Raw genomic sequence first — 27,299 nt, forward strand, 5'->3', positions numbered from 1 at the left:
TTATCATATTTTGTTTTGGGAACAAATTCCGCAGCTCTTTTAAATCAAAGGATTACTCTGAAAATTATTTTAAAAGCATAAATTAAATTGGTCTTTTCTGGCCGTGATTTTGGGGATGTCACAGGACCGAAGATAAGATGATAAGTGGCTCTAATAGGTCGGTCGTTAGGTTCGAGGAATGGAGTTGTAGTTGTTCATGCTGCTAATAGGAGTGATGAGGCGACTAAAAAATGGAGACCTTAGCTTAGAGACGCAGCTGGGAAAGAGGAAGTGGGCATGGGGCTTGACTTTGTTAGCAAGTATCAAGAAGTCAAACGTTGTTGTGTCAAGAATTAAAGGCCAAAAGAATCACAGCATCTATGGTAATATTGGAAGACTCTTGTGTTTGTACATTGTAAGTTTAAATGCGGTAAGTACAAATGGAAGGGACATGCACACTAGGATTGTTTACTGTTGCAGGGTTATGTCTTGGTTACAATAGGGTCAAATGCACGTGTTTACCAGTAGAGGTGGCATAGGTCCCGGTACCTACAGTTTGCAGAAAGTTAAGACATGGCCTTAAGACGTTTTTGAATGCGTTCTTCATGTTGTATGTTGTTATATCCTCGTTACATACATTCGGGTATGTATAGCTGAAATTGTATTAGTTATATTGTGACTACGTTCGGGGAGTTCCATGGATAGGTTTATATAGCCTAGAATTTGCCACTCGTTTATATTTTTTGCTTTGATAATTAGTTGGGTCGTGATATTTTTTTGAAGTCTAATCCATTCCCTTGTGGTTGAGATTGTCGATGATGGGATGGTGACGGTTACCTATGGTTACCGAGGTTGCACTTTAGAGGTCCTTGGCGGGAGGTTACCGACCGGTTTATTTCAATGGGAAAATGACATAAAAGCCCTTAAGTTTTCACAAAAATGTCGGTTTTACCCTTGGACGTGTTTTATGTCCAGTAAAGTCTGAAGTTTTGTTTAATTTGTTCATTTTTACCCTTGTAGCCGGTTTCCAGGTAACCTACCGGTTACCTAGGTTACTTGATGCCAGTAAAGCCCTTGAATTTTCAAAAATATTCGGATTTACCCTTAAGTTTTTAAAAAATGTTCGAATTTACCCCTACCTTGATTGTTATTTTGATTATTATTATTATTATTATTATTATTATTATTATTATTATTATTATTATTATTATTATTATTATTACATTTTTAATTGTATAAAAATATTTTATACATACATTTTTAAATGTATAAAAATATTTCTTACGTTTTTAATACATTTTTATACATATTATTATTATTATTATTATTATTATTATTATTATTATTATTATTACATTTTTAAATGTATAAAAATATTTTTACTAATATAAATATATTTTTAAAAATATATATACTTTTATTTAATATTTATATATACATTTGAAAGCCCATGTATTCCTAAAGAAATGTATTTATATATTAAAAATGTATTTATTTATATTTAGTAGGTATAAGTATAAATATATATTTATTTCATATAAAAATATATTATATACATATAAATATAAAAATATTTATTTATATGGTTTATATTATATAAAAGATAAAATTATATGTATTTGTACATATTACCAAGTATAAATATGTATTTATTATCAAACATCATACTAAATAGATAAGCAAAATAAATATTCATTAATTAAAAACATAACGTAACAATTATAAAACCCTCGTAATTAGAAAACCTCAATAAAAACACTCGATTACAGATAAGATTTAGTATAAAATTTGAAAAACCTCTAATATTCAAATATATTAGGTTAATAGTGAGTAGATAACAATAAATGATCAACAAATAACACTCGTAAATGGAAAATATACAGAATATAATTCAAAAAAACCTCGACAAAAACACTTGATCACTGTAAAAATTAAGTATTATCAACTTAAAATCATTCATTAACTGTTTTTATCTCAAAAATTGATAATGAAATGTCAAATACGAGTGTAAACTTCATTTATGATTGTTGTAAGTTCACAAAAAAGATCACGAAATGCATCAATTGATCTGAAGCATTTGTTTTTTCAAAATCAGTCACTGACGATATTTTTTTACTTTATCAAGCTTTTTCCGTTCGACTCAACAATTATAGATGAAGATTTAGGGTTTTCAAACGTATATAAATACTAAATACAAGTACATATATTTTTAAAAATATATTTATATTAGTAAAAATATTTTTATACATTTAAAAATGTATTAAAATGTATAAAATATTTTTATACATTTAAAAATGTATGTATAAAATATTTTTATACAATTAAAATGTATTAATAATAGTAGTAGTAGTAGTAGTAGTAGTAGTAATAATAATAATAATAATAACAACAACAACAACAACAATCAATCAATGTAAGGGTAAATCCGAACATTTTTGAAAAACTTAAGGGTAAATCCAAACATTTTTGAAAATTCAAGGGCTTTAATGGCATTAGGTAACCGGTAGGTTACCTGGAAACCAGCTACAAGGGTAAAAATGAACAAATTAAAGAAAAACTTCGGGCTTTACTGGACATAAAACACGTCCAAGGGTAAAACCGACATTTTTGTAAAAACTTAAGGGCTTTTATGTGTGATAGTGGAAATAGTTGGATGTGTGCATTGGTGCCGGGATTGTTTGTCTTCACAAATAAGTAAAAGTTTGAACCCAAGTAGGGGAGAACCATCGATTAAGAGTGATACCTTAGTCGGAGCATGACAACATTTGTGATCGTAGGGCTCGAAGTTGCCCGTTGTGTTACAGTGTAGAGTATTTAGTTATTAAGAAGAATACGCTTGATGAAAAAGAATATAAGGTGGTTGAAAAAGACCAGGTCGTTAGAGAGTTCCATGGATGTATCCCTTGAAGATTTTTTGGGTATACTATCCGTGCATCGGATGGGGGTTGCATATTAGTCTGATTTTGGGGTTTCGCATAGTGAAGTTTCGTGTGGAGGAAGGTGTATTTATTTTCGTAAAACATTGATCACTTAGAATTCAAATGGTGTGACTCATTAAGATAGGTTGAGATTGGATCCATCCAGGGGCATCAACACAGGTTCGTTGGATTCCAAGTGGGGGGAATTATTCATCATAATAAGAGTTCAAGGACTGCATAAACTTCGGTATGGTAAGGAAGGATTGAATCGGTTGCTATAGATTTTGAAATCTTTAGTCCCACCAGTTGATGCATAGGAGAGATAAAAGGCAGACAACCATTCGAGATGGATGATTTGGTTCAGGTGTGGTGTATCGTTGCGGCCTATTACGTGCTCAATAATGTCGTGGATTCGATTGTTATAACAGATTCAACTTGTTTTAGGTAAGTGTCTGTCAGTCATTTTGAGTCATCAGCATCGACTCCTATGTTAGGCATTGGTTAGAACTTGGTTTAGAATGGAGTCGAGAGTCCCCTTGGACTTTTATTGCTAATAAGATATTGGATATTAGAGGTGTGGGATGAAAACAAGATAGTATTGTATAGGTTTCTAGATGTTGATACTCATTTTGTTCTTAGTTACTACTATCACGGGGGGTGAGATGATGGTTAGGTTCCTTTGGGTCAGTGGGATGATGGTATGATAACTATAGGCCCATTAAAGTGTTGGTCATGAACCAGACAGACCAGGTTGGACAAGGATGGTGTGTTGTCGTGAACTGAAGGAATGATAATTGGAAATCTACAGGTTGATAAATGATGGTTACATGTCTATAGACTCACAATGGTTGGTTATGAGCTTAAATTGGTATATGTATAAATGCATGTTTAGGCTAGTTAGTTTGATTGTATGGTGACTAATTGATGAGAGTACCATGGTGTTTGTTTGGTGCAAGGTATTATACCTCTGATGCAGAGAGGAATGATGTAAGAGTGTGAGTTGGATGCATCGATAGGATATTGCTAGCCAGTGAGTATGATATGCTTTATTCATGTAATTGAAAGTGTTGGTACGTCAGGAAGACAAACAGAGTGCTAGAGTTGTACGGTTGTGTGTCGGAACCATTACCCCTGACGATATGTTGAGGAGGTGTCGCTCAAGATGTTGTTTCATTTCGAAGTAGAAGAGTTCCTTTCAAAGAGAGGACTTGGTTTCATGTATGAAGAAGTAAGAATGATCGTTTCCTTTGGAGAGTCGGTATTGGAAAGTGTGGGCCATAAATTTTAGATTTATGGGAGTTTTTCAAGGAGTTTGGTTTGTTGCTAGACATGGTTTAGGATGTTAATGGCGAGATACCTTACTATCCCGATGAAGTGAGTGTAGATGTTGATGCTCTTAGTTAGAAGTCGGATAATGAGTCACCTTGGGGGTGTTGTCTTTTAATGGAAATGTTTACTCCTCTTTGGAGGTGTTGGAAATGGTACATGAAGTGGCGTTAGTTTCTAAATGAGAAAGCCAAATGCGAGAGGGTTTCAAGAGAGATTTCGGCTGCGGATCAGGATAGTCAGGGTTATTTGACATATTATGGCCAGGTATGGGTGCCTACAATGGAGGTAACAAGAAGGTACTGCATTAGAAAGGTCGTAGCTAGGCATGGGGTGATATTTTTTGTTGTCTCTGGCAGGGACATCCGGTTCGTGTCTCGGCTTTAGGAAAGGTTTAGGAGGAAATGGGTACTTGATGCAATTTAGCATGGTTTCCAATCGTGTATTGGCATGTCGTCATTTGTTCTGTTGTGTGGCAAGAAGAATTAGACACCTATATGTTGGATAGGGATTGTTCATCGAGTGTTGGGGAGCACAGACATCGTACTTATGGCAAATAAGTTGAGTCAGATGTCTTGGAAGCGATTGATAAACATGCAGAGTCGATAGGACGGCTACGTTGGCAAGAGACGTCCGGATTTGGAATTCCAGTCAGGAGATTATAACATGTTGCTAGTTTCACATCGGTAAGAGGTGATGAGGTATCGTAGAAAAGGAGCTTAGGGCCTCGGTGCATAGGTCCATACAAGATCATTTTTCGAGTGAGGAAGGTGGTGTATCATTTGGAACTGGAAGATGAGTAGGGATTAACCTACAAAACTTTCCATATTTCGTAGCTTTGGAAGTGTTAGGGGATGAGACGGGGGCGGGCCCACTCGAAGACATTCAAATAGGCAAGTGACTCAATTATGTTGAGAAGATGATTACAATCATTTACAGAAATACAAAGACCTTGTGCAACAAGGTGATCAGCATAGTAAAGCTCCATTAGCAACACTAGAAGGGTTCTGAATGGACATAGGAGATAGAGGTAAAGATGTGGGCGCATTATCTAGAGCTTATTTTTTCCATTGACAGAGACTTTGGGGACGAAGTATGATTTAAGTGGGGGAGAGTTGTAACACCCTAATTTCAAATTAATTTAAATAGATATAATCATGGGTCAAAAATAACAGTTTGAGGTTATAAATTCAAATCTTTGAATTCCAATACATAATTTTATATTTCAAGACTGAGTAATAAGGCGTATGAAATGAAATTATAATTACTTGAATGTCAAATCAATGATAGTTGGAGTTATGAAGAACCAGACTCAGACTTCAGGACTTAAAAGTCATAATATTGCAAAGAGGGGCAATAGAGTTGTTGTTTCAAACCTAGGGACATAAGGGGAAATGTTTTGGGTTGAGTTGGGGGCCATATGTCCGAATTTGGTCAGCCCCTTAAGTTAAGAACCCTTAAACACAACTTAACCCTAATATCCATTTTGCTTGGAATTCCCGTTTTTGAAGACCTTTCAGCAGTGTTCAGACGATCCCTGGAGATTAAACCGTTGGATCATCAAGAAAATTGGATTGAAGCTTTCCAAGAAATATATTGAAACTTTGACCGTTGGAATTTTAATTTAAATGTATGGAGCTCGAGTTAAAGGTCGTCAATCGTGACAGAAATTTTAGGGTTGTTGTCAAAATCATTTTAGGTGCAAGGCTTGTATGGAGCTTTCAATCTCAACAACCTAGGTATGATTTTTTTGACCATTGAATGTAAATGTCCTATAATTCCTACGGCTGATGTTATACAGACCTAGAAGATGTTAATCGAACTTGAGACTTAATGGGTTGAGTGGATTGAATCATAACCCTAGTTTTATCTTTCTGAAAAATAGACCAATCTGTCCATATCTTTGAGAGACCATATCTCGATCATGAGAAAACCTTTTTAGTCGAAACCAAATCCCATTGTTTCTTTTTTGAGTTCTCTACAACCCATTAGTTTTGAGTCGAAACCAAATCCCATTGTTTCTTTTTTGAGTTCTCTACAACCCATTAGTTTTGACCAAAGTCCAGAAATTCAACTAACTAGGGTGAAATCGATCATTTACCCAGACTAGTCCGTAATGAACTGTTTTGCGAGATAGTTTTGTAAAAATCATCAAGAATTGTATAAAAATTATTCAGAGGTGTGCGAATACTACTTTAAAAGCTAAGAACCTGAACTTCATGCATATAAAACAGTTTTGAAAAATAATGTGTTTAAGTGGGGTAAAAACAGGTCCCGAACAGACCATAACTCTTATCTATAAATCTGGAAAAAAATAACCCATGAGTCATTATACTTTTGAGATATCAAAAGACCATAATTGAACTATATTTGCTATTATTAAGAAGCTTGAAGGTTGAACTGGTGTAAAGGGTGTCTCGAGCTACTTTGGAGAGTGTTTTGCTATTGGAGGTGAGTTCCTCACTTCATAACCTTAGGGTATTATATGCCTACTGTTAGGTCGGGTGAGACTAGGAACTATATGGTTGATAGTTAAAGTAATACTTGTTGCATTAGTTATATTTAATGTACTTATTTGTTAGGTGGAATGTATATGCATGATATGTTTGGGCTCCACGGCTGAATACCGAGTCGATATGTTTGGGCTCGACGGCTGAATACCGAGCCGACTAAGTGAAGGCCATTGTGCCAAGTCAGGGAGACCGAAGGCGGAAACGCCAAGTCTGTGGACTCCACGGCTGAAAACCGAGTCTTTATTTGGGTGTTGTTTGGGATGTGTTCCCGGCTTCATAAAGTTATTACAAAAAGGTTTTCATTACAATTATTATCAGAGTCTTCCCAGAACCACATCATAAAACATAATCATGAGGAGCGGTATGATCACACCTTTGCCTTGCCACGGTCTCCTGAAGAACTTGAAAAACATTAAACGACACCTGTAAGCCCGAAAGCTTAGTGAGATACCCCCAAAATACCAACCACATATACCATACACGCACAACATGCCATATCATAACAAAACACAGAACAGTCATGCACTTCGATTCTACTGTGTGACTGGTCCGCCGCACCGGCCTTCAGTCCACCTGGTCCACCCTCCGAGTCTAGCCATATACATCAAGTCTACAGTGTGATTGGTCCGCCCGCACCGGGCCTTCAATCCACCTGGTCCACTCTCTGAGTCTACAGTATGACTGGTCCGCCCACACTGGGCCTTCAGTCGGCCCGGTCCACTCTCCGAGCCTCGGCACGTCTGGTCCGCCCTCTTGGGGCCTAAAGCCTATCCGGACCGCTCGCTAGGACTTCGGATAACCGATCCGCCTTGGGTATGTTGGCCTATAGCACAAAGCAAGACCCGCCTCAACCCAACCCCAGTCCAACAACCATGTGCACATAAACATTCAATCATATAAAAATTCACATCCAATCAAACCGATCTAGCAGATCATATAGCATAATATCATCCTAAACAGGATACCGACCTAACCGGTCACTGGCATATACCATCCTAACTACCAGGATGCAAACATAGCAAAGCAATAACATAACAACGATACCCGGATCACAATCCGATAAAGGGACGGCCTTGGTGTCCTAGACCCTGTCGATATAGTGAGGATAACTCACCTCGCAACTGCCGACTGAAAAGATAAGACCGATCTGCTCCGACCACTGACACGATCTCCACCACTAGCCAACACCAACACTGAACTCAAAACAAATTCCAACAATTACCAAAATGCCCCTGGAAGTCAACTGGTCAACCCTTGGTCAAAGTCAACCTCCTGACTGACTCTACTCGCCGATTTAACCCGATGACTCGTCGAGTCCCCATGCTCAGAACTTCCTCAATCCGGGACACAACTCGTCGAGTCACCCCGAGACTCGCCGAGTCCCACAACTCTGAGTCCCCTCGCACTCAACTCATCGAGTCCTCCCTTGACTCACCGATTCACGGCTCAAACCAGAAGAAGGTAGGACCTCACGACCAGACTCACCGATTCCAAGAACACACTTTCCGAGTCCAAGGCTATCTTCAACCAACTCGCCGAGTTGTTCTTCCAACTCGTCGAGTTCCTGCCCATCTTCAAGCAACTCGTCGAGTACACCCTTGTGACTCGCCGAGTACCCCTAGATCTTAATCCATACAGAAGCTTTCCAGGCCATGCAGATGATCCAAACCATAGATCTACCCTTCTACAACCCATCCATCACGTAATGTGGCAAACTTTACGTGAATCCAAAGACATCTAAGCATATAACACTCTAGGTTTAGGGTTTGGGACAAGATGGCTTCACCAACCACTCAAGAACAGGGACTTTAATGCACTCTAGACCTTCTCCATTCCATATCTGAGGTAGCAACCTCAGATCTAACCTCCAAACTCAAAATATCACAAGCTATTCTTTCCAAATACTCCAAAATGATGAATCTTGATGAATATCAGCCCAAGCAACGAAATAATACCTCAAAAGAAAGCTCCAACAGAAGAGAAATCCAAATCCTTGCAAAGCCCCTTGCTCCAAGCCTCTAACTCTCCAATATCTCTTCCAAAATCTCTTCTCCAAGGTTCAAATGCTCTTAAAGCACTCACAAACGCGCATTAGGGTTTTCTGGACTTCAAGAGAGGGTAAAGAGGTTGGGGAGAGGGTATAATGTCCTTTATAAAGGTCTCATCCTCCGAAATTAGGGTTTTCTCCACACAGCACCAACTCGCCGAGTCCAGTCGCCGAGTTGGCCACTTAACACGCGACCAGAATCGCGACCCTACTCGCCGAGTCCACCCATGGACTCGCCGAGTTGCCCATTCACATTTTCACTTTGAACCCTGAACTTGCACTCCTGAACTCGGAATGTTACACACAACATGTATGATATTGATGTTTATATATTATATGGATGCTTGCATATTTGTTGATAGCATGGAATGTAGGAGTAATGTGTGATACTTATATTGTTATGTTGTGATGGAATTCACTAAGCTTCGTGCTTACCCTTTCCTTTATAAAATGATTATTACATGTGCATATGGCATGGATGAGGTTTTAACTTGACTGTACACTGACGCGGTTGAAGATTGGGTCCTTGTCACAGACTCTTGATATGGGATTTTAAGAATATTAGTTTTCCACTGTTGTTTTGAAGTTTAAATGGATTAATATTGTTGGAAGTATGTTTTGATTTTGAAATATTATTTGAATAATTGAAACTTAACAATTTTGGTTAATTAATAGATTTAATGGTTTTTATTATAAATATAAATGTTTTCAAAAGTTCAAATTTATTGTAATTTTTGGGACGTTACATCCCGACAGTTGAAGAGTGTCGAGATGAATTACTTAATACATGATTTGGAGTTGGAAGTAATGGGGTTTGCACTCAAGTTATGGTGTCACTAGTTGTATGGGACAAAATGTACGATATATATTGCTCATAATTGTTTTCAACACATCTATAACTAGTAGTTGTATATGAGGCAGTGGTGTTGGGTTGAGTTGCTTGTCAATTATGACTGTGAGATTAGTTATCACCTGGGAAAGAAAATGTAGTAGCCAATACTCTAAGTCGTAAGGAGCCTAGGGTATCCTATCATCTGGAGTTTATAGGATTGGTAGTGGTTTCGAATATTTTTTTGAGCAAATTCGGGTTGCTCAGGCTGAAGGGTGAGGTGATGATGAAAAAGCAAGTTCTTCTAGTAGAGGATAGTCGAGGACCTAAGACCTTTAAAGGAAGGTTTTAAGGCCCTAAAGTTTCTGGTGTTTGTGGCACACTGTTCCGATACATACACAGATAGAAGTACTTGATTTCATCAAGGCACAATGAAGATGTATCATGTTGTAAAAACCGATTATTGGTGCCCAGGAATGAAGAGAGGGATAGTTAAGTACGAGACAGAATGTATGACTTGATCGCAAGTCAAAGCATATCATTAGAATCTATATGGCATACTACAACATCCGAACGTTCTAGAGTGGAGGTGAGACAAAGTCACAAGGGATTATGTCACCAAGTTACTCAAGATTATGAAAGGTAATAGATTTGAGTGATTGTAGATCGTATGACGAAGAGTGCTCTTTTTCCTAGTGATGAAAGAGAATGGAAAATTATGGAACTTGGAAAACATTATGTAAATGAGATTTTCACGATACATGGATTTCCATTATCCATTATCTCTTATCATGACATTAAATTTGCATCGAGTTTTTGACAAAGATTACAGGAGGAGCTACTTGTAGATGAGTCGAATAGTTTGGTGGAATAATCGATTGTTGTTCCAGAACATGAAACCATACTGGTACAAATAAAAAAGAAGCCAAACTTGTCAAGGCATGTTGTAAGGACAAGTATGGGGGGATATGAAGTGGAGAGTCGAAGATGACAAGAGGACTCGTTAACCTCGCTTGTTCGTGTCGGTACTAGATTCTGGGACAGAATTCTTTTAAGGAGGAGAGGATTGTAAGGGATTCCTCTCATTCAGTCTCTCATCGTATTCCTCAAGGGTTCCACAAGGTAATTATGAATTCTTCAACTCATATTTATATTTTGAATCATTAGAAACATGAATCGTTGAATTTAAGCACAAATGTGGTGATTTTGATGAATGTTGAAATTTTACACAACAATGTTCCCCCAACTTTCAAGGGATGTAGCGACTAAACTGGGCAGAACTGGACTATGCACCATAAAGGAAATGTTAAAGGAAATTAAGTCTAGTTTCCAAGGACTCTGATATCAGCTTAATTGAATTTATAAATCTCAAGATATCCTCAAAATATTAAATAGTAGTATGGCTGGGAAATGAAATTTATCATATACTAAAGTGGTGTATATGGATCGTGTCTTGTTCTTTGGGTAGTACATGACTTCCAGGAGGTTAGTGCTCAATCTATAACATATTTTTATGTAGTGAGTTCATGAGAATTGGTAGGAATGATTATTGGTCGATTAAAGCACAAACTAGAATCTTATATGATGTATATAGTGTAATTGTGCTTCCATCTTGTGATTGATCGGTTCAAAGCTGGTGGGACTAATCCCAAAGGCTAAAAGGTACCCCGAGTAGGGATGCTTTAGGACTAGAATAGACTGGATCGGAAATTCCCAATGTGTTGTAACTTTCAGAGAGTTTTCGAGGCAATGACCTTATACTCGTGACACGATGTCGGTGGTTTGTCTTGACCAAAGTCGCAATTTGTTGACTTATGGTGACGTTACCTCTTGTCCTTAGCGATGCAAATTGTAGTTTGTATTTTCTATTTTATGTTTTGAGGCTCATCACTGGTCGGACTCTTGTGTATCCTTTTAGGGTGCTTAATTGCTTCTTGGAGAGTTCTTTCGTCTGTTCATTGCTTCCCAAAACTTGGACTAGAGGTGAGTCAACTCATGTTGCAATTCTAGTACTTTTTGAGGAAATATCATATCCTAGGATGAGTTAATTGATACTAGGTTGATATGTGTAGTGTGTGACCTTAATTGTGAATGATGTATGTATTATAAATGTATATTCTTTACTGTGGAAATAATATCTAGGGTGTATTGCATGCTAGATACTTGATATGATGTTTTGGTGCGGATTTTGTGGATAGGTGCATGCTAACATGAGGGATATGAATTGATTATGTTGTGTGATATATGCATGCTATGTTTTTCTAGAAATTATATCGTCTATGATGTTAGTACAATGCATGCTAGTGATATAATATTCCTAAAAGAAATGATGATGTGATATGCATGATTATATAGTGATGAGAAAATGATGAAATATAAATATCCCTTGGTATGTAGATTAATAACAAATTAATAATGGGGAAAAACATGCTTAGAGGGGAAAAAGTAGCAACCTAGACTTAGGTATGTACCTTATCTAGATTGTATGATGGCCTAATAGGTTGAAAGAATACCTATATGATAAGAGTTTAAAGCCAACAATGAAGTCGAGTGGTTTTTATAGACAACCATTCGGTACATGGTTCTTTGATGGTGGGACTGGAGTGATGTTAGAAGTTGGAGGACGCCAAGATCAAACATCACGTTTGAGTGGGAGGTAAAATGATGAAATTGCCACTTTTACCACTCTCGAACTACAACGCATCGTACTTGTACATGCATCATGTGAGTAGCGAACGCAAGGTATCGAGGGCAATGTTATGAGTGAGAGTTGTGCCTCACTTAGTGCATTAAGCCAAGTCGGCCATGCTAGTAGTGAAAAAGGGTTATTCCTTATGGGTTAATGAAGAACATAAAAACCCACAATAATGAAGTAAAGCGATGATAACAGATTAATATTTAAATATTATAGTGATGAATAATGATGAATAATTACACGAATGAATAGTGATGAGTAATTACTAATGAAGATTATAATGAAGATCAATATTTGAAATATTATAGTGATGAATAATTACAAGGGATGGAGAGTAATGAGTAACTATTAATGAAGATTAAAACAAAGATTAATATTAACATATTATAATGATGATTGTATGTTGTATGTGATTTTATGCAATGTGTGAAGTTAATTACATGTTATGTGATGATTGATTTACCGTTTTGGGATATGCATGTTTTCATTTAACATTTTACTTATGATCGGCTCACTTAGCACTTGTTGACACTTGTTTTTGGTTTATTGCAATTGTCTTGCATTGGTTCAAGGTAGCTTGATTATATGGCTCGGTGAGGATGGGATTCTTTGGGTAGTTATGCTTTTGGTATTTCCTTTTGTAGTTGATACCATCATGGACATTTTTGTTTGATCTTTCACTTACGGTTGGTTTTGCAAACTTTAACTATTTGAGGGTGGTTTTTGAAGTTAAAAGTAACGTTAGTGATGTTTTTTGAAATAATTTGCCAACTAAGACTTTCATTAACATTTTCTTTTAAAAAATGTTTTAAATAAAAGAAAAAAATAAGGTAAAAAATCACAACATTACATAGATAATCTCATGAGATTGTCATGGTCTTGTCTTCAATGATTTCTTTTTCTGAAAACTATCTATTTAATCATCATCTGCATGTATGTACAATTTATTATTGATCATACAAACCTATAAGTTTGGTATATGATACAAAGTCGTTTATTGCAAGGTTTGTCATCATCTATCTAACACAACTAAAATGGATTAACACTAACTATGAAAAAAAGAACATTTATGTTGGGATTTTTGGTTCAATTAGAGCGAGTTTTGGTATTTTCTTTTCGGTTTTTCGATCAAATAAAGCAATAAAATTAGCAATTGAATATACATACTTGTTAAAGTGAAAAAGTCCATGAAAACACAAAAAATATATTTGATGGATTTCAAATACCTAACATCACAAATAATTGGAATGAAAACTATAAATATCTTATATAATTAATCAAGTAAAGAACTTATATAATTAATACAGTTAGATTTGGTTTGCTTTATTTATAAAAAAAAAAAAAAAAAAAAAAAAAAAAAAAAAAGACTAACCCTAAACTTTTGTTTTTTAAAACAAAATCAAATAACCATCTATTCAAATAAATTCTGTTTGTTCCTAACGAATATATATGAAGCAAATTTATCAATTATCCAAGTTTGCAACTTACAAGTTAATCAAGGGACTATATATGTAACAAGCTACTAAACCAAATAAGAGGCCACATTTAACCCATGTTTTCCATAGGTTGATAGATTTTATAATAGAGATCTCTTTATAATATCATGGATCCACTCGCTCGTGATTTCTTCTTGTACCGTTTATAAATTTCTCTTCAAATTTTGTTTCCTCTCTAATTTCTTGTTTAAAACGGAGCATTTCAGGTATGATCTAGATCGTCTTTTTTCCGGATTATTCATTTGTTCTTTCTTGATGCTTTTGTTTGTTCGTCATTTATTAATTGAATTTCTTTCTTTTATTCATATTCTTCCGCAAGAGATTGATTCTGTATGTATAATTCTATCGTATGTGTAAGCGACTATGTATGTTTTCGTTGTTTTTGATCGGCATTTTATTGTTTCTACAATCTAAATTTAGATCGGAGGTCACGGATTCAAACCTGGACATTGGCGGGTTAATTATTAATTAACTTGGTTAATCTAACATCTAACCACCACTAACCAGCCATTCCAAAAAATAAAATTATGGTTTATTTTTGTGATGAGATCAATTGCTTCTTATGAGAAGATATAGATTTATACCTGAAATGCTAATGAATTATGATCTTCATATATTCAAGTATTGGATATGATTCTTATTTTCTGATGTCAATTTTGAAGATAATAGATTACCCATTTGATTTGATCATCAAATATCAATTGATGACTTTATCTTGGCAATGAGATTGTAACATTTTGATAAATTATCGTTCATTATACCAATTCCGAAAAGCATTTCATAAACACATTCTTCAAACCTATTTAATATTCTATAAACAAAAATTTTAGCGTGGGGCTGTTTTGATACTTTTAACACTATAGCCACTAGGTAGACCAAGAATGAGGTCCCGCTTTTAACCCTATATCATATTCACCTTGAGATATCGTCATGGGCTAAATTTACCAGACTTATCGGGATAACTTTATTATTTTAGGTAAAACAACTAGTATTTATATTCTCTGTATTTGTGTAACCCAGTGTAATAATCAGAAAGTCATTCGGCTGGAAACAATAAAATCTCTCTTACTCTCGTTTTGGCAATGGACGTAGTCGATCATCCTGATTATGTGAACTACGTTAAATATTGTGTCTTATTTTTGTTTTGCATAAGAACTTTGTTTTTAGTGGAATTATCGAAATGATTGTTGAAGTGCTTAAACCCTAATATTTTTCTTGTTAAATTGTTTGTTTGAACAGAATTCTATCATAGTTCTGCTTAGTGATTAGTGAAGACATCAGAAACAACACAATTTAGCACCTGATCAAACTTTTGCTTAAATTTGATCGTTGAAATTAAGATGACTGAGGTATGATGTTTAAAGTGTCGTATTAGTTATTAAATGTTTATATGTCAAAGCAAATGGCATGCCTTGTGGAACATATACAATAACAATAACATGATGCATATCCACTTTTGAAATCCATCCATATATATATAGGAGGTTGAAAAGGTGAGCTTGCATGTCTACGACTTAAGCCAAGGGCTAGCTAAACAGGTCTCCACTTCGTTGTTGGGGAAGGCTATTGAAGGCATATGGTGTGTATCGTTCCTAATTTTCTTCCATTATCATGCATTTACTATTATTATGATTAATACATTCGTCATTCCATATACCATGAAATCTTTTTGTTAAAAAAAAAAAAAAAAACTGGAATCTTTTTTGTAAAAAATAGTGCATAACCTAAAACCTTTTTCATGAATATGGTGCCTACCCTAAAACCTTGTTAAAATCGTGGATACTACAGAATCTTGTTAAATTAGTATTGACCATGTAACCTTTTTGTTAAAATAGTACATACCCTGGAATCCTTTTTTGTAACATAGTACATACCATCAATACCATTAGAATCTTTTTGCTAAAACGGGTACATACCCTGGAATCTTTTTCTTAAAATAATCCATACCCTCAAACTTTGCTGTTGAAATATATATTTTGTTGAAATAATATTGCATACCTGAAAATGAACACAGGCACACGGGAATAGTGGTATATGGTATAGAGTATTATTTTGGTGGTGGGATACTAGAGACTCCAGTTGGAACAGCACCATATGGGACTCCAATTGAAATGATTGAGCTTGGTGTCACCAAGATTAAAAAGGATGACTTTGTGTCTTATTTAAAGGAAATAAGTCCGCGTTACACACATGAAACATACAATTTACTGAAGCATAATTGCAATACTTTTAGCAATGAAGTTGCACAGTTTCTTGTTGGCACCACCATCCCGCAGTACATTCTTGACCTCCCTAATGATGTCATGAACTGTCCACTCGCCCCTCTAATGCGTAAGTCATCAATTAATCTTGCTTCTCTTTGGTAATGATGGAATCAGATTTAAAGTAATGGAATGGATTATTACATTACATATACCATCATCATGTTTGGTTGACTTGAAAGAATGTAGCTGAGTCATTCAAAGATTAGAGAAGTAAATGAATTTGATAAATAAAGAAAAAGAAGTTGTTATCTTTGGCAGCGGACTTTTTGGAACTTTTGGCTTATAGTTTTTAACAAAAAGCTTTGTTTGAAGATGTGAGCTTTTAGTTTTTAGTTTAAACAACAAATATCAAATCTAAAAGCTTGTTGTTCAGGAAAAAGCTATTGAGCATTTTTAATCAATATCCAAAATTGCTCTTAAAAAGATTAACATAATCTCTTTTAATTGTCTTTATGTAATTTTACAACACACCCATAAACATATTTCATGTCGTAAAAAAATTATTTATCACTTTAATAGAATTGTTTCCAAAAATAAAAAGTTCAATATTATCAGTATGTTTAGCAAAAGTAGTTGTTAGCTGAAATTAAAAGTTATAACTTTTATTCGTGCAGAAGGTTTGATAAAAATAGTCGTTACTTTTTAAATGTGTAAAATTACATAAAACAAAAAAACTAAAAACTCTGAAGTAGCTTTTGGATTAAAAGTTTTTTTGTTAGAAATAAAAGCTAAAAGGTTATACCATGGAACAAAGCTTTTCTTTAATTCCATTTGATTGTTAAAATCTAAAAGCTAAAAACTGATAAAAACTTTACCTGAACTTTAATTTTGGTAGTTTTGTGTTATTTATTAAATAACATACATGAAATATGAAATGATTAACGCTAAAAAATGAGTATATGTATTACAGTGCCGATGATACAAAATCTAGAGTCTCAGTTGAGGGACAATGAAGTCCCGCAAGTCCTTCAACTTGTAGCACCGTTACCAGCATCAGAAGGCAGCAAAGGCGAAGGGTCGGAGGTGAAACCGAAGAAGATTCATGAACCGCTGGTTGATCCACTTGGAAATGCTCGGACTCAAGTGCAAGATGACATCGCTAAGGAGTTTGCTGCACTTAGGGCTCAGGGAACCTTAAGTCCCAGTGAAGCTGCTGCACTTGCCACCAGGAATGTCATGCAAAAATATGGATTCTTGGATTCCACTTCCAATCCCAATTCCAATTCCATTTCCGATTCCAAGTCTGATTCCAAGTCGGATTCCAAGTCCAGTTAAAACTTGGTTAGTTTTGATGGCGTCTTTCTGATTTTTCTAACCTTCTGTTCGTGTGTAGAACGATCGATGCGCCAATATTAAGGGTGTTTTGTTTTGTTTTGTTTTGTTTTGTAGCACGGCTTTTAAGAAATATCTATATGGACCATTTTGTCAAATAATGTCCTCCTTTCACTTGAAAATTGTAACAGTTTTTTGAACTATTTTCAATTGTCTGTTTAGTTGTTATTTTTTGGTGAATTGATTTGGAATGGATTGGATTGGCTGGGCTTGGCAAGATTTCTAATGTTGTTCTTGTGGGGTTTATATTTCACACTTTTAGTGAAAATAGTTTGTTAAATTAAATGTTGTAATTTGAATATAAGAGAACAAAACAAAAGAAGACCTTATGGGCCAACTAGTTCCAACAATGTAACTTTATCCGACGAAGTTAAATACCATATTGTGCTCTAAAGTGTTACTAAATAGAAACAAAAATGTATAATTTATTTGTTACTGTTAGAAAATTGGGGTATGGAAAGACTTAGAAATTCTGAGAATCGTGTTAAACACTTTCAGATTAAAGTATTTAGGTGTTACTCCCAACCTTTAATCGGATAAGACTCAGAAGACTTTCTAGAATAGAGAATATGAAGTTATGATTTCGTGATTGTTCTTGTACCAGGAAAATAATGACCAAAGAATGATTATGTATATCATTTGTCTGAAAACTGTCAAGGCAGTTTTCTTTGTCCAAAAACTACTCCAACTGTCAAAACGGTTTATAACAGTCACAAACTATCACTAAAAGCGGATCATTAAAAAGGGTTAAAACGAAGTCAAAAAACCGGGTTCATTTATAGAAAATTCAGATTTCTAAGACATTTTTTATATAGCAATATAACTCATATAAAAAAAATTCGCGCTGACCTGGCAGCTCGATCCCAGCCAGGGGCTCTGCCCTTCGACCCGCACCTTCCTTACTTGTTTAATATTCATCAAGATTGATTTTTGGTCAACAAGTCAATCCATTACACTTAAATACACATTGATGATGCAAAATCACCAACAGTTACTAACAAATGGTGTCATGTATGTTGCAATATCATCTTAGTTCACGGATACGTCAATAATAACAAAATGAGGAACAAGATCAATGGTGAATGGTGTACTGACCCATGCAAGATCAAGCTCGAGACTTTGAGTTTTTTTAAAACAAAATTCACTGAAACTTGACCTTCTAGACCGAAGCTAATAAGCCCCCTGTTTAAAAAACTTCCTGATTCTGAACTTCATAATCTTAAGGCCCTAATTTCCCTTGATGAAATTAAGGCATCGGTTTGGGCATGTGGCAATGAGAAGGCTCCGGGGCCCAATGGGTTTTCCTTCGAATTCATAAAAACATATTGGGGGGTTCTTTTTGGTGACATCGCAGCGGTGGTAAAATACTTCGAAAGATATGGTCGGCTAGATAAGTCTTGTAACTCGTCCTTCATATCCCTAATCTCAAAGATCAAAGATCCTCAAATGCTAAGTGACTTCAGATCAATCAGCCTTATTGGGTGCATTTATAAAATCATCGCTAAAATCTTGGCTACTAGATTAAAAAAAATTAATGGGGCATTGTATCGATGAAGTGCAGTCAGCTTATGTTGAGGGTAGAAATATCCTAGATGGGCCATTAATTGTTAATGAGATTTGCTCCTGGGCAAAAAAGAGCAAAAAGAAAGTACTTCTCTTTAAAGCTGACTTTGACAAGGCATTTGATTCTATTAACTAGGGATTTTTCGACGTTAACCTCATGCAGACGGGTTTCGGAGGCAAATGGAGAATGTGGATCAAAGGGTGCCTTCATTCATCTCATACATCGGTCCTTATTAACGGAAATCCCACAGATGAGTTCAAAATCTCAAAAGGAGTGCGACAGGGAGACCCTCTCTCCCCCTTCCTCTTCATCACGACCATGGAAGGTCACAGCGTCACAATGAGAGCAACCTGTCAAGCTGGTGTTTTCCAAGGCATCCAACTGCCTCATAGGGGGCTGCTAATCTCACACCTCCTATATACATACGACGCACTGTTTGTAGGTGAATGGTCCAAACACAACATAAAAAACCTTGCAAGAATCCTACGTTGTTTTCATGTGGCTTCGAGACTTAAAGTCGACTTCAACAAGTCAAAGGTGTTTGGAGTGGGAGCTTGTCCGCAATATGTGTCTCGTTGGGCAACACCCTTAGGGTGTGAACCATCGATATTGGCATTCACATATCTTGGAGTCCCCGTGGGTGCTAACATGAGGCTCACAAAACATTGGTATCCAATTGTTGATAAGTTTCAAAAAAAAAAATTGTCTTCATGGAAGGCGAAAACTCTCTCATTTGGTGGGCACTTGACACTAATTAAATTTATCCTTGGAAATCTTCCAAATTATTTTCTGTCTCTCTTTATCGCACATGTTGGTGTACTAGTGAAACTTGAAAAACTTAGAAGGAGGTTTTTATGGGGTGGATCTGGGTGCAACAAGATTCATTGGGTCTCATAGGAGAAAGTGATAGCTAACAAGGATGTTGGTGGTCTGGGTGTGGGATCTATAAACTCTCTCAACACATCCTTAATTGTTAAATGGTGGTGTCGGCTTCGAATTAAGCCCTGCTTATTATGGGCCAAAGTCATCTCAAGCATACATAACCTCGCTAATAAACCTGATAATCAATACTCCATGAAATCAATTGCAGGGGACTAGAACAATATTGCAAGTATCGAAAAGGAACTAGTCAAAATAGGCATCCCTCCCACCAATGTCATAAAGAAGCATGAGGTGTCAAACGGATACTCATGGATCTACAGCCTTACGGATGATGGGAATTACCATGTGCGCGCGTTTAGGAAGGTGCTGGAAGTTAACAATAGTGTAGATGCAAGCAAATTATGGTGGATTAAAGAAGTACCAATCAAAGTGACATGCTTTGTGTAGAGGGCGAAGTTAGGACGAATCCCCACTGCCTCAGCTCTATCCACTCGAGGCATCAGTCTTCCCTCTACATCTTGCTACCAATGTGGACATAATGACGAAACAAACATCCATGCATTGATACAATGCCCATTCGCAAAAACTATTCTGAAATGGGTCTTTCACTAGTGTCAAATTGCATTGGTAGACTTTCAGTAGGTAAATGAGGTTCTAGATTAAGCTTCAAATTGGGGAAATTGCCCAAAAAAGAAGAGGAGACTAATGGCCATCTGCTTTGGGACTTTATGGTCTATATGGAAGGCAATGAATGAAAGAGTATTCAACAACAAAAAGGTGAGTGCTACGAAAGTTGTTAATATCATTATATCATCGACTTTCTTATGGTTTAAGCATAGAAATGAAAAAAATGGTGTCATTTAGAAAGGGTGTGTTACCATGTTGAAAAGAAATATATATATATATATATATATATATATATATATATATATATATATATATATATATATATATATATATATATATATATATATATAAATTCAAAAAATTTACTCTGAGAGAGAGAGAGAGAGAGAGAGAGAGAGAGAGAGAGAGAGAGAGATGACGATTAATTATATAGTGTCCAAGAGCAAAGAAAAAAGTCACTTGAAGCTCTGCCCTTTGCTTGTGTGTCGTGGAAGATGCCTTTGCTCGGCTCAAACCAAGGCTCGGGTTTTATCCCATTTGTTATCCCTAGAATTATAACATTTTGCCGAGTACTAGATTGAATAAAGCATATGACCATTTGACAATTACATGGTGTTTTTTTTAAGTATTTATATAAAAAACAAAAATGATAATTTCACGCTTCGTCCATTATTTACAATAGTGTAAATCTGATTATTTTTCCAAATTTGTGTCTTAATGGTTAATTTGATGATACTAGTCATAACATTCATACTGTATTAAATATTTATCTTGAAACTGAATAAACAACTGAAATGAGAGTGCACCAAATAGAAGAAATCATAAACATAAAACCATCAAAGCACAACTTCAGCACCAATTTATTATTTGGGTTAATTTCACAAAACCCATTACATTTTTTCGATCTTTTAATCGAAAAAAAAAAAAAAAAAAAAAAAAAAAAAAAAAAAAAAAAAAAAAGTCATTACTTTATATTTATTTATTTATTGGAAAAAACATCGACAATTTGAAAATTTTGCAGTTTTGCCATTGACATTTTTTTTGGCAATTCACCCTCCGTAGCTAAACTCTGGAGGGTTAATTTCTAACTAATAATTAAATATCTTTTACATCTTTCAGCAACAACAAAATATATATGCTTTCTAATTCCAAAAAAAAAAGTTACAAAATGGGATTTAAAATGTATAAAATAATTATCGACCAATTGCTTTGTAACAAAAATAAAAGAAAAAGGTAATGAGTCAGAATAAATGTAACTAATTTCACTTTTCAAATAACGATTATTAAAGTACAAAATCAATAGCCAAAATTTTCTTTTGATTGCCCGGAACAAGTGATTTGAAAAACATTTCTTACCAGAAGATGAGGTGGCAAGCAAGAAGCATCGATATTAGGCACCACCAGCCTCCCCAAGGGACAAAAAAGTAATTATACAAGAGAAAGAAGTGTAGTTATTTGAGAGAAACATTAACTTGTATAGCAGATTCTGTCAAAATTATGTCTTTTGAGTTGTCTGCTTTTGGGTGGTCAAGTGAATTGATCTTTAACTTGACATGTAATGGCCTCAAAAATACATTGTTACCCTTCCCACTCGGGTTTAAAGCATCTATCAATCTACCCACCTCCTGCTTCTTCTTAGAATCATCACCGCTTTTATGTCTCAAGTACAATGCAGCATTGATAATAACCTGGAAGAAAATCAAACATTTATTTTTTGAATGCTGGAAATCACAACCTACTTTACTCTTTTTTACCACAATGGACATACTAATAACAATGTACTTATATTTCTTTACCGATAATAGCAACATACATACGTTGCTATTATGGGAAGACAATATAAGTAGGAAGCAAAAAATTGGATATGCTTGAAGAAGAAGAAGAAGAAGAAGAAGAATACCTCACTTGTTCCTGGGCTAGTATTCACAGCACAATCAATGAATACATTTCCATCTTGCACTCTGGAATCAGACATGTTTTTATCCTCTTCAGCATCCACTTGTTTTTGTGTTAAAGACGCAAGTTCATCTAACTCATCATACCATTGTTGGGCCACACCAACCTGCATTCATTTCAGGGTAATATTTTGAGAAAACGGAAGGGCAAATTTGTAAACTGTAACTTAACCTTTTCTGTGGATTCAGCTTTGTTCTCAGCTCCTAAAGTTTCAGTGGCAGTGCCTCTTGTTTGGCGCCATATACAAGCTTCATCTAGCGGCTCCACAAGCTCTGTCTCTTGAGGGATTTCTACTTTCATCCGTATGTCTATCCTGCCTGTTTGTTTCATAACCTTTTTTTTACTAAACAAAAATAGAAACCATGATCAAGTGAAAGAGCATGTAGATAGAGACGGTTAATTATTAATTACCTGGTAACAAGCTGAAATGTTGAATATGATCCAGGGGAAGTCCCGAGACCCCAAAACCACTGTCACATTGGTAGAAAAAGGTATACATACATACATGAGTGTCCTAAATGGGTCGGGTCGGGTCGGGTCATGGGTTATAGAAATACAGATAGAATAAGATTACTCACGCAGCATAAGCTGATTCCATAGGGGGGACCAACCAGTATGGCAATCCAAGCATTCCAAAATTTGAGAACTCAAAGCTTGTCATTGAGTCACAAGTTTTGTTGTATTTCAGCACCACCTGACCATCTAACCACTCTTGTTTCTTAAGAGGATATTGTAGTTCATCAATTAAAAAAAAAAGGAAGAAAACATTTGATTTTACCTGTGTCACAAATTACGATATTGTCCTGAAAAGTTGCCACGGAAGAGAGCAGACCCGCATGTGAAATACCCTCCACCGAGAAATTATTTTGTGGAAGCTGACTAGGCGGTATTTCTTTTACAAGGGATGATTTCTCCTTTATCAACTGTCCGCAGATGTCTATAATATTTGCAGATCCTTCACACCACAAAAACTATTATTGACTAACATGATTAATAAACCTAGAAACATCAAAAGAACATGTAGACATTAAAAGTCAAACCTTTGACCACTTCTTTAATGATACCAGATGACAGATCCATGATCCATAAAGTTTCAAAACTGCATGAAAACCATTATATAGGAGATCAACAGTATATCATGTTGATTAAAATATGACATGTGAAATGTGGATTACCTGCGGTTGAGAATAAAGAGGTCGTTTTCCAATGACTTGAGAAGATGCCAGGGGTAAAAAAGTAATCTAGGATCAACTTCCTCAGAATTTGAAGGAATGTCTTTCGTACTCCAAAGTTTATCAATGATCCAACTCACTAAACCGCTTTTTGTCTCACTGACATTAGGTTTTGGATATAATGTCTCAACTGTCCTGCTCTCCATATCAGCTCTCCTTATAGCATGATTCTTTCATCACATGAAAAGTAAAAACCATAATATGACTATATCGACTATCAATATATTTGTAATTAATCATTTAAAAAAGAATACCTCTGAGTCAACAAAATAGAGGTAATCATCCTCATTGTGATAAAACAAAGCAGCAGGGCGGATTATTTTAGAAGATTCAAACTCTCCATCTTCAAATCCAGGTGAAGATCCAATCTGAAAAATATATTTATATTATTAGCATAAGCTTTTAGCTGCTCAAAATTGAAATGCTATGTGAGTTACAAATGGAACTCCTTACATACACAATCTAAGATCTTTCCATTGCCATCAAACACAATTATACGGTGGTGATTTGTGTCAGAAAGAAACAACCGTTCATTAACTTCATCAACCTCAATGCAACCTGCAAATTATATTTACCACAACATTAGCTAAGATGTTGGTTCTTTTTTAAGCAAATTGTGGAAAATAGCAATGTACTTTGTAACTATGTTGCTATTATGACTAAAAAGTAAAGTACAATGCAATTACCCACTATTTGCTCTTTCTTTTTGACTGAATGGAGACATGACTTAATCTGGTAAGTTATATATGGGTGTCTCTTTTTGACTTGATGTGGAAACAACGAATTAATACAGAAAGTCAGGGAAAAAAAGGCTTTTTTTTATTTTTAATAAATTTTGGCCTCATTTACTTTTCCTTCTAGTGTTGACTACTGTACCTGGAAAATAAAGAAGTAAATTCTGCAATGGGGAACAGAGATATGGTTCCTTTAAAGCATCAAGTGGCTTTACCCAACTGCCTCTCAGATTATGCAACAATCCTGGTTTTTCTTTCTGTTGCACGATTAACTCCTTAATGGCTGTAGGTTTTTCATCACAACAAAATAAATAAATAGAAAAATAATATGATACAACACAAAAGATAAACAAATGAAAGTGAAAAATAGGGCACCTGTCTCAAGAATTTCAAAATCCACATCCTTGTCATGCAAGAGTAGAGGACCTTCCATACCTTTAAATATCATGTAGCCCATTTTATCAGACATCTACAAACAACAAACAAGGATATAATCATATAAACAATACAACAAAAAACGATTCTTACAAACACTGAAGATTCATCTGGCAATATCTATAAATATTACCTCAGAAAGAGATTTGGTCGAGACTAAAATAGGAAATGTGATGTATTCACTCATGATAGTCTTTGCTAAATGAGAACGAACAACATCACTGCTAACTGATTTGCAGACCTGAAATCCCATAACATTCAGGGAAGGATGCCTGGAATGATAAACATATAGGAAAATGAATATCAATGAGTTTTAAAATTCGATGCAAGTAAAGTAAAGAAGCTAATGATAACTATATAAACTATTTTTAGACCTTTGTTGAAGTGATTTTACTTTTTCAAACATAAAGGTTGAATTGTGGCCTGATTCAAGAAAAGCGCCAGCAACAACTAAGAAGACTCCATTTTTCCCGGTTAAATCCTTGGTAGCAGTGCTTCTATTGAACCAACAATGAGAGGGACCTATGTATTTAAGATAAAATATTTATCAGCCACAAAATTCCATTGCACAAGTACGTATAATCCAAGAAATGAATAAGGAATTATACCTTCGAGCTCGTTAAGACTAGATCTGATGAAGGTAGACAATAGATCGACCTCTGAAGGCGACGTTCTACATGATTCTGGTACAGTTGAAAACCTGAAAGAAGCTGTCGTTGGTGAATTAGGAAAGTAAAGCAACCCCTTTATCAGTGACGCTGAATGATGGAATTTGACTTCAAAGAATCCAAATATATCATAAAAACAGACCGATTGAAGAAAGCTTTAACGGGAAGAAAACAGATTTACCTATGAGTATGTTGTTTATGTATTAATCCACCATCGTTGATTTTCCGGCATGAATATAGAGCAACCGAGTTGACTACCCGTCTGGATGCTTGATACTTCCTTAATATATGATACCATCTACCTAAAACAATTATACCAAAATCTGGAATTCATCAGAATCAATGCCATAATCAAACTTAATGACTGAAGTTTGAATGTGCATAACCAAATTGAGAGGCAAAAACATTACCTACTGATCGCATCACCATAGTCGCACTCGTGTAACAATGTACGACTCTTCTTTCCCCAGGCGTTGAATTTATTAAAAACCCAAATCGAATCTGATTATAAAGTCGAAGCCGAATTTGGCTGCTGCATATAAGTACTTGAATCAAAGCAATTCACAAGGAAAGGGGACTGTAAAAAAAAAATTTGAAAAACCTCTGGGAATGATGCCCCTGTTATGCATTTTTTTCCTCTAAACCCCTTTCCTGCTAAACCCTAAAAAATACAAGGAGCAAGGGCATGTTTCAAAACCATTTTTTTTCAATTTCACAAACTTCTATTAAAAGGTGTGTTTGACTTAATTAATCATAGTAGTTTGATGTGAATTCTAAGTTCAAATCGTGCTAATTAAGTTTCTTAGAAGGGACGGAGTAGATTATATTTTATAGTGGGTTTACGGTTACCATTCGCTACATCGTCCCGAACTCGCAGCACGGGGCGGGTTACTTAACCCACTTCTTGTTTCTCTTTTCTTCTTTCGCTATCAAAAGTATTCACCAGTAACCATAAATATAGTGTTTGTCACATCATTATCAGTTTCACTTTATCACCACACACAACCAATAAAGGTCGATATATCCACCACATCAAATCACTATATTCATCTTATTTTTTGATCATTAAATAAAAAATATTTTTTTAATTACTTAAAATGTAGAGAACAAAAAAAATTATTGAATGTGTTGGTTGGTCTTTGCGCGACCACTAACCACGAGGTGATGTTCATGGTTAGTGGTTGTTGCTAAATAGACCAAGATGGTGTCCTTAATATCCTTTTTAATAAATGAAGGTTTTTTTTGCCACATGTCAATCTTTTATGAGTTTTGACACTTGTCATTTTGTGGTAATTGAGTAAATGTTTTTTTCATTTGTCATTTTCTTATTTTTTCTATCTTTCTTAATTAACACATCATATTTACACCTTAATTAATAATTGTCTTAATTGAAAATAATCAATAAATTACAATATTACAACTCATGTAGTATTTAATATGTTTCATTTTAAATTTAAATTTTAAATTTCAAATTTAAATAAATTTTTATTTAAACTTTCATATTTAATTTTTTTTTATCCAACCCGTATAACATACGGGTCTCACAACTAGTGTATTATGGATAGCCTTAACCACTTGTATTATTAACTTTGTACCAAATCTAAAATGTGTAGATTGGGAGGGATGTCAAAAAAAATCATTTTCTTATCTACCATTGTCATTTAACAATTTAAGTTTAAATTGTGACAATTAAGTCAATGAAAAATAAAAATATATATTATTAAGTCATTGAAAATAAAAATATATATTATAAGTTTATATATATATATATATATATATATATATATATATATATATATATA

The 27,299-nt window shown here is 35.0% G+C and overlaps 2 protein-coding genes across 6 annotated transcripts; one reads left to right on the plus strand and one right to left on the minus strand.

Moving 5' to 3' along the window:
* Positions 1 to 13,861: 13,861 nt before the first annotated feature.
* On the plus strand, positions 13,862 to 17,732 carry LOC111907609 (uncharacterized). The gene is made up of 5 exons (XM_023903403.3): positions 13,862 to 14,009; positions 15,043 to 15,152; positions 15,285 to 15,382; positions 15,818 to 16,134; positions 16,978 to 17,732. The coding sequence occupies exons 2-5, from the start codon at positions 15,144 to 15,146 to the stop codon at positions 17,340 to 17,342; spliced, it is 789 nt and encodes a 262-aa protein (XP_023759171.1). The 5' UTR covers positions 13,862 to 14,009; positions 15,043 to 15,143; the 3' UTR covers positions 17,343 to 17,732.
* Positions 17,733 to 21,719: 3,987 nt separating this feature from the next.
* On the minus strand, positions 21,720 to 26,244 carry LOC111907670 (uncharacterized). 5 transcript variants are annotated; one of them, XM_023903475.3, is made up of 18 exons: positions 26,099 to 26,244; positions 25,908 to 26,026; positions 25,679 to 25,799; positions 25,438 to 25,529; positions 25,204 to 25,351; positions 24,963 to 25,101; positions 24,770 to 24,863; positions 24,537 to 24,677; positions 24,118 to 24,218; positions 23,915 to 24,028; positions 23,604 to 23,830; positions 23,469 to 23,527; positions 23,207 to 23,383; positions 23,007 to 23,130; positions 22,840 to 22,898; positions 22,600 to 22,745; positions 22,373 to 22,534; positions 21,720 to 22,160 (listed from the first exon to the last, which is right to left on the minus strand). In XM_023903475.3, exons 2-18 carry the CDS (start codon positions 25,924 to 25,926, stop codon positions 21,924 to 21,926), a joined length of 2,160 nt encoding a protein of 719 aa, XP_023759243.1. In that variant the 5' UTR covers positions 25,927 to 26,026; positions 26,099 to 26,244; the 3' UTR covers positions 21,720 to 21,923. The 5 variants fall into 5 exon arrangements, with proteins under 5 accessions (XP_023759243.1, XP_023759242.1, XP_052622117.1 ...); XM_023903474.3 differs by having other exon boundaries at positions 25,908 to 26,029; positions 26,099 to 26,221; XM_052766157.1 differs by having other exon boundaries at positions 25,438 to 25,539; positions 25,679 to 25,795; positions 25,908 to 26,189.
* Between the last annotated feature and the right edge of the window lie 1,055 nt (positions 26,245 to 27,299).

Source organism: Lactuca sativa, chromosome 8, assembly GCF_002870075.4.
Source record: "Lactuca sativa cultivar Salinas chromosome 8, Lsat_Salinas_v11, whole genome shotgun sequence".
In the NCBI taxonomy this organism is placed as follows: domain Eukaryota; kingdom Viridiplantae; phylum Streptophyta; class Magnoliopsida; order Asterales; family Asteraceae; genus Lactuca; species Lactuca sativa.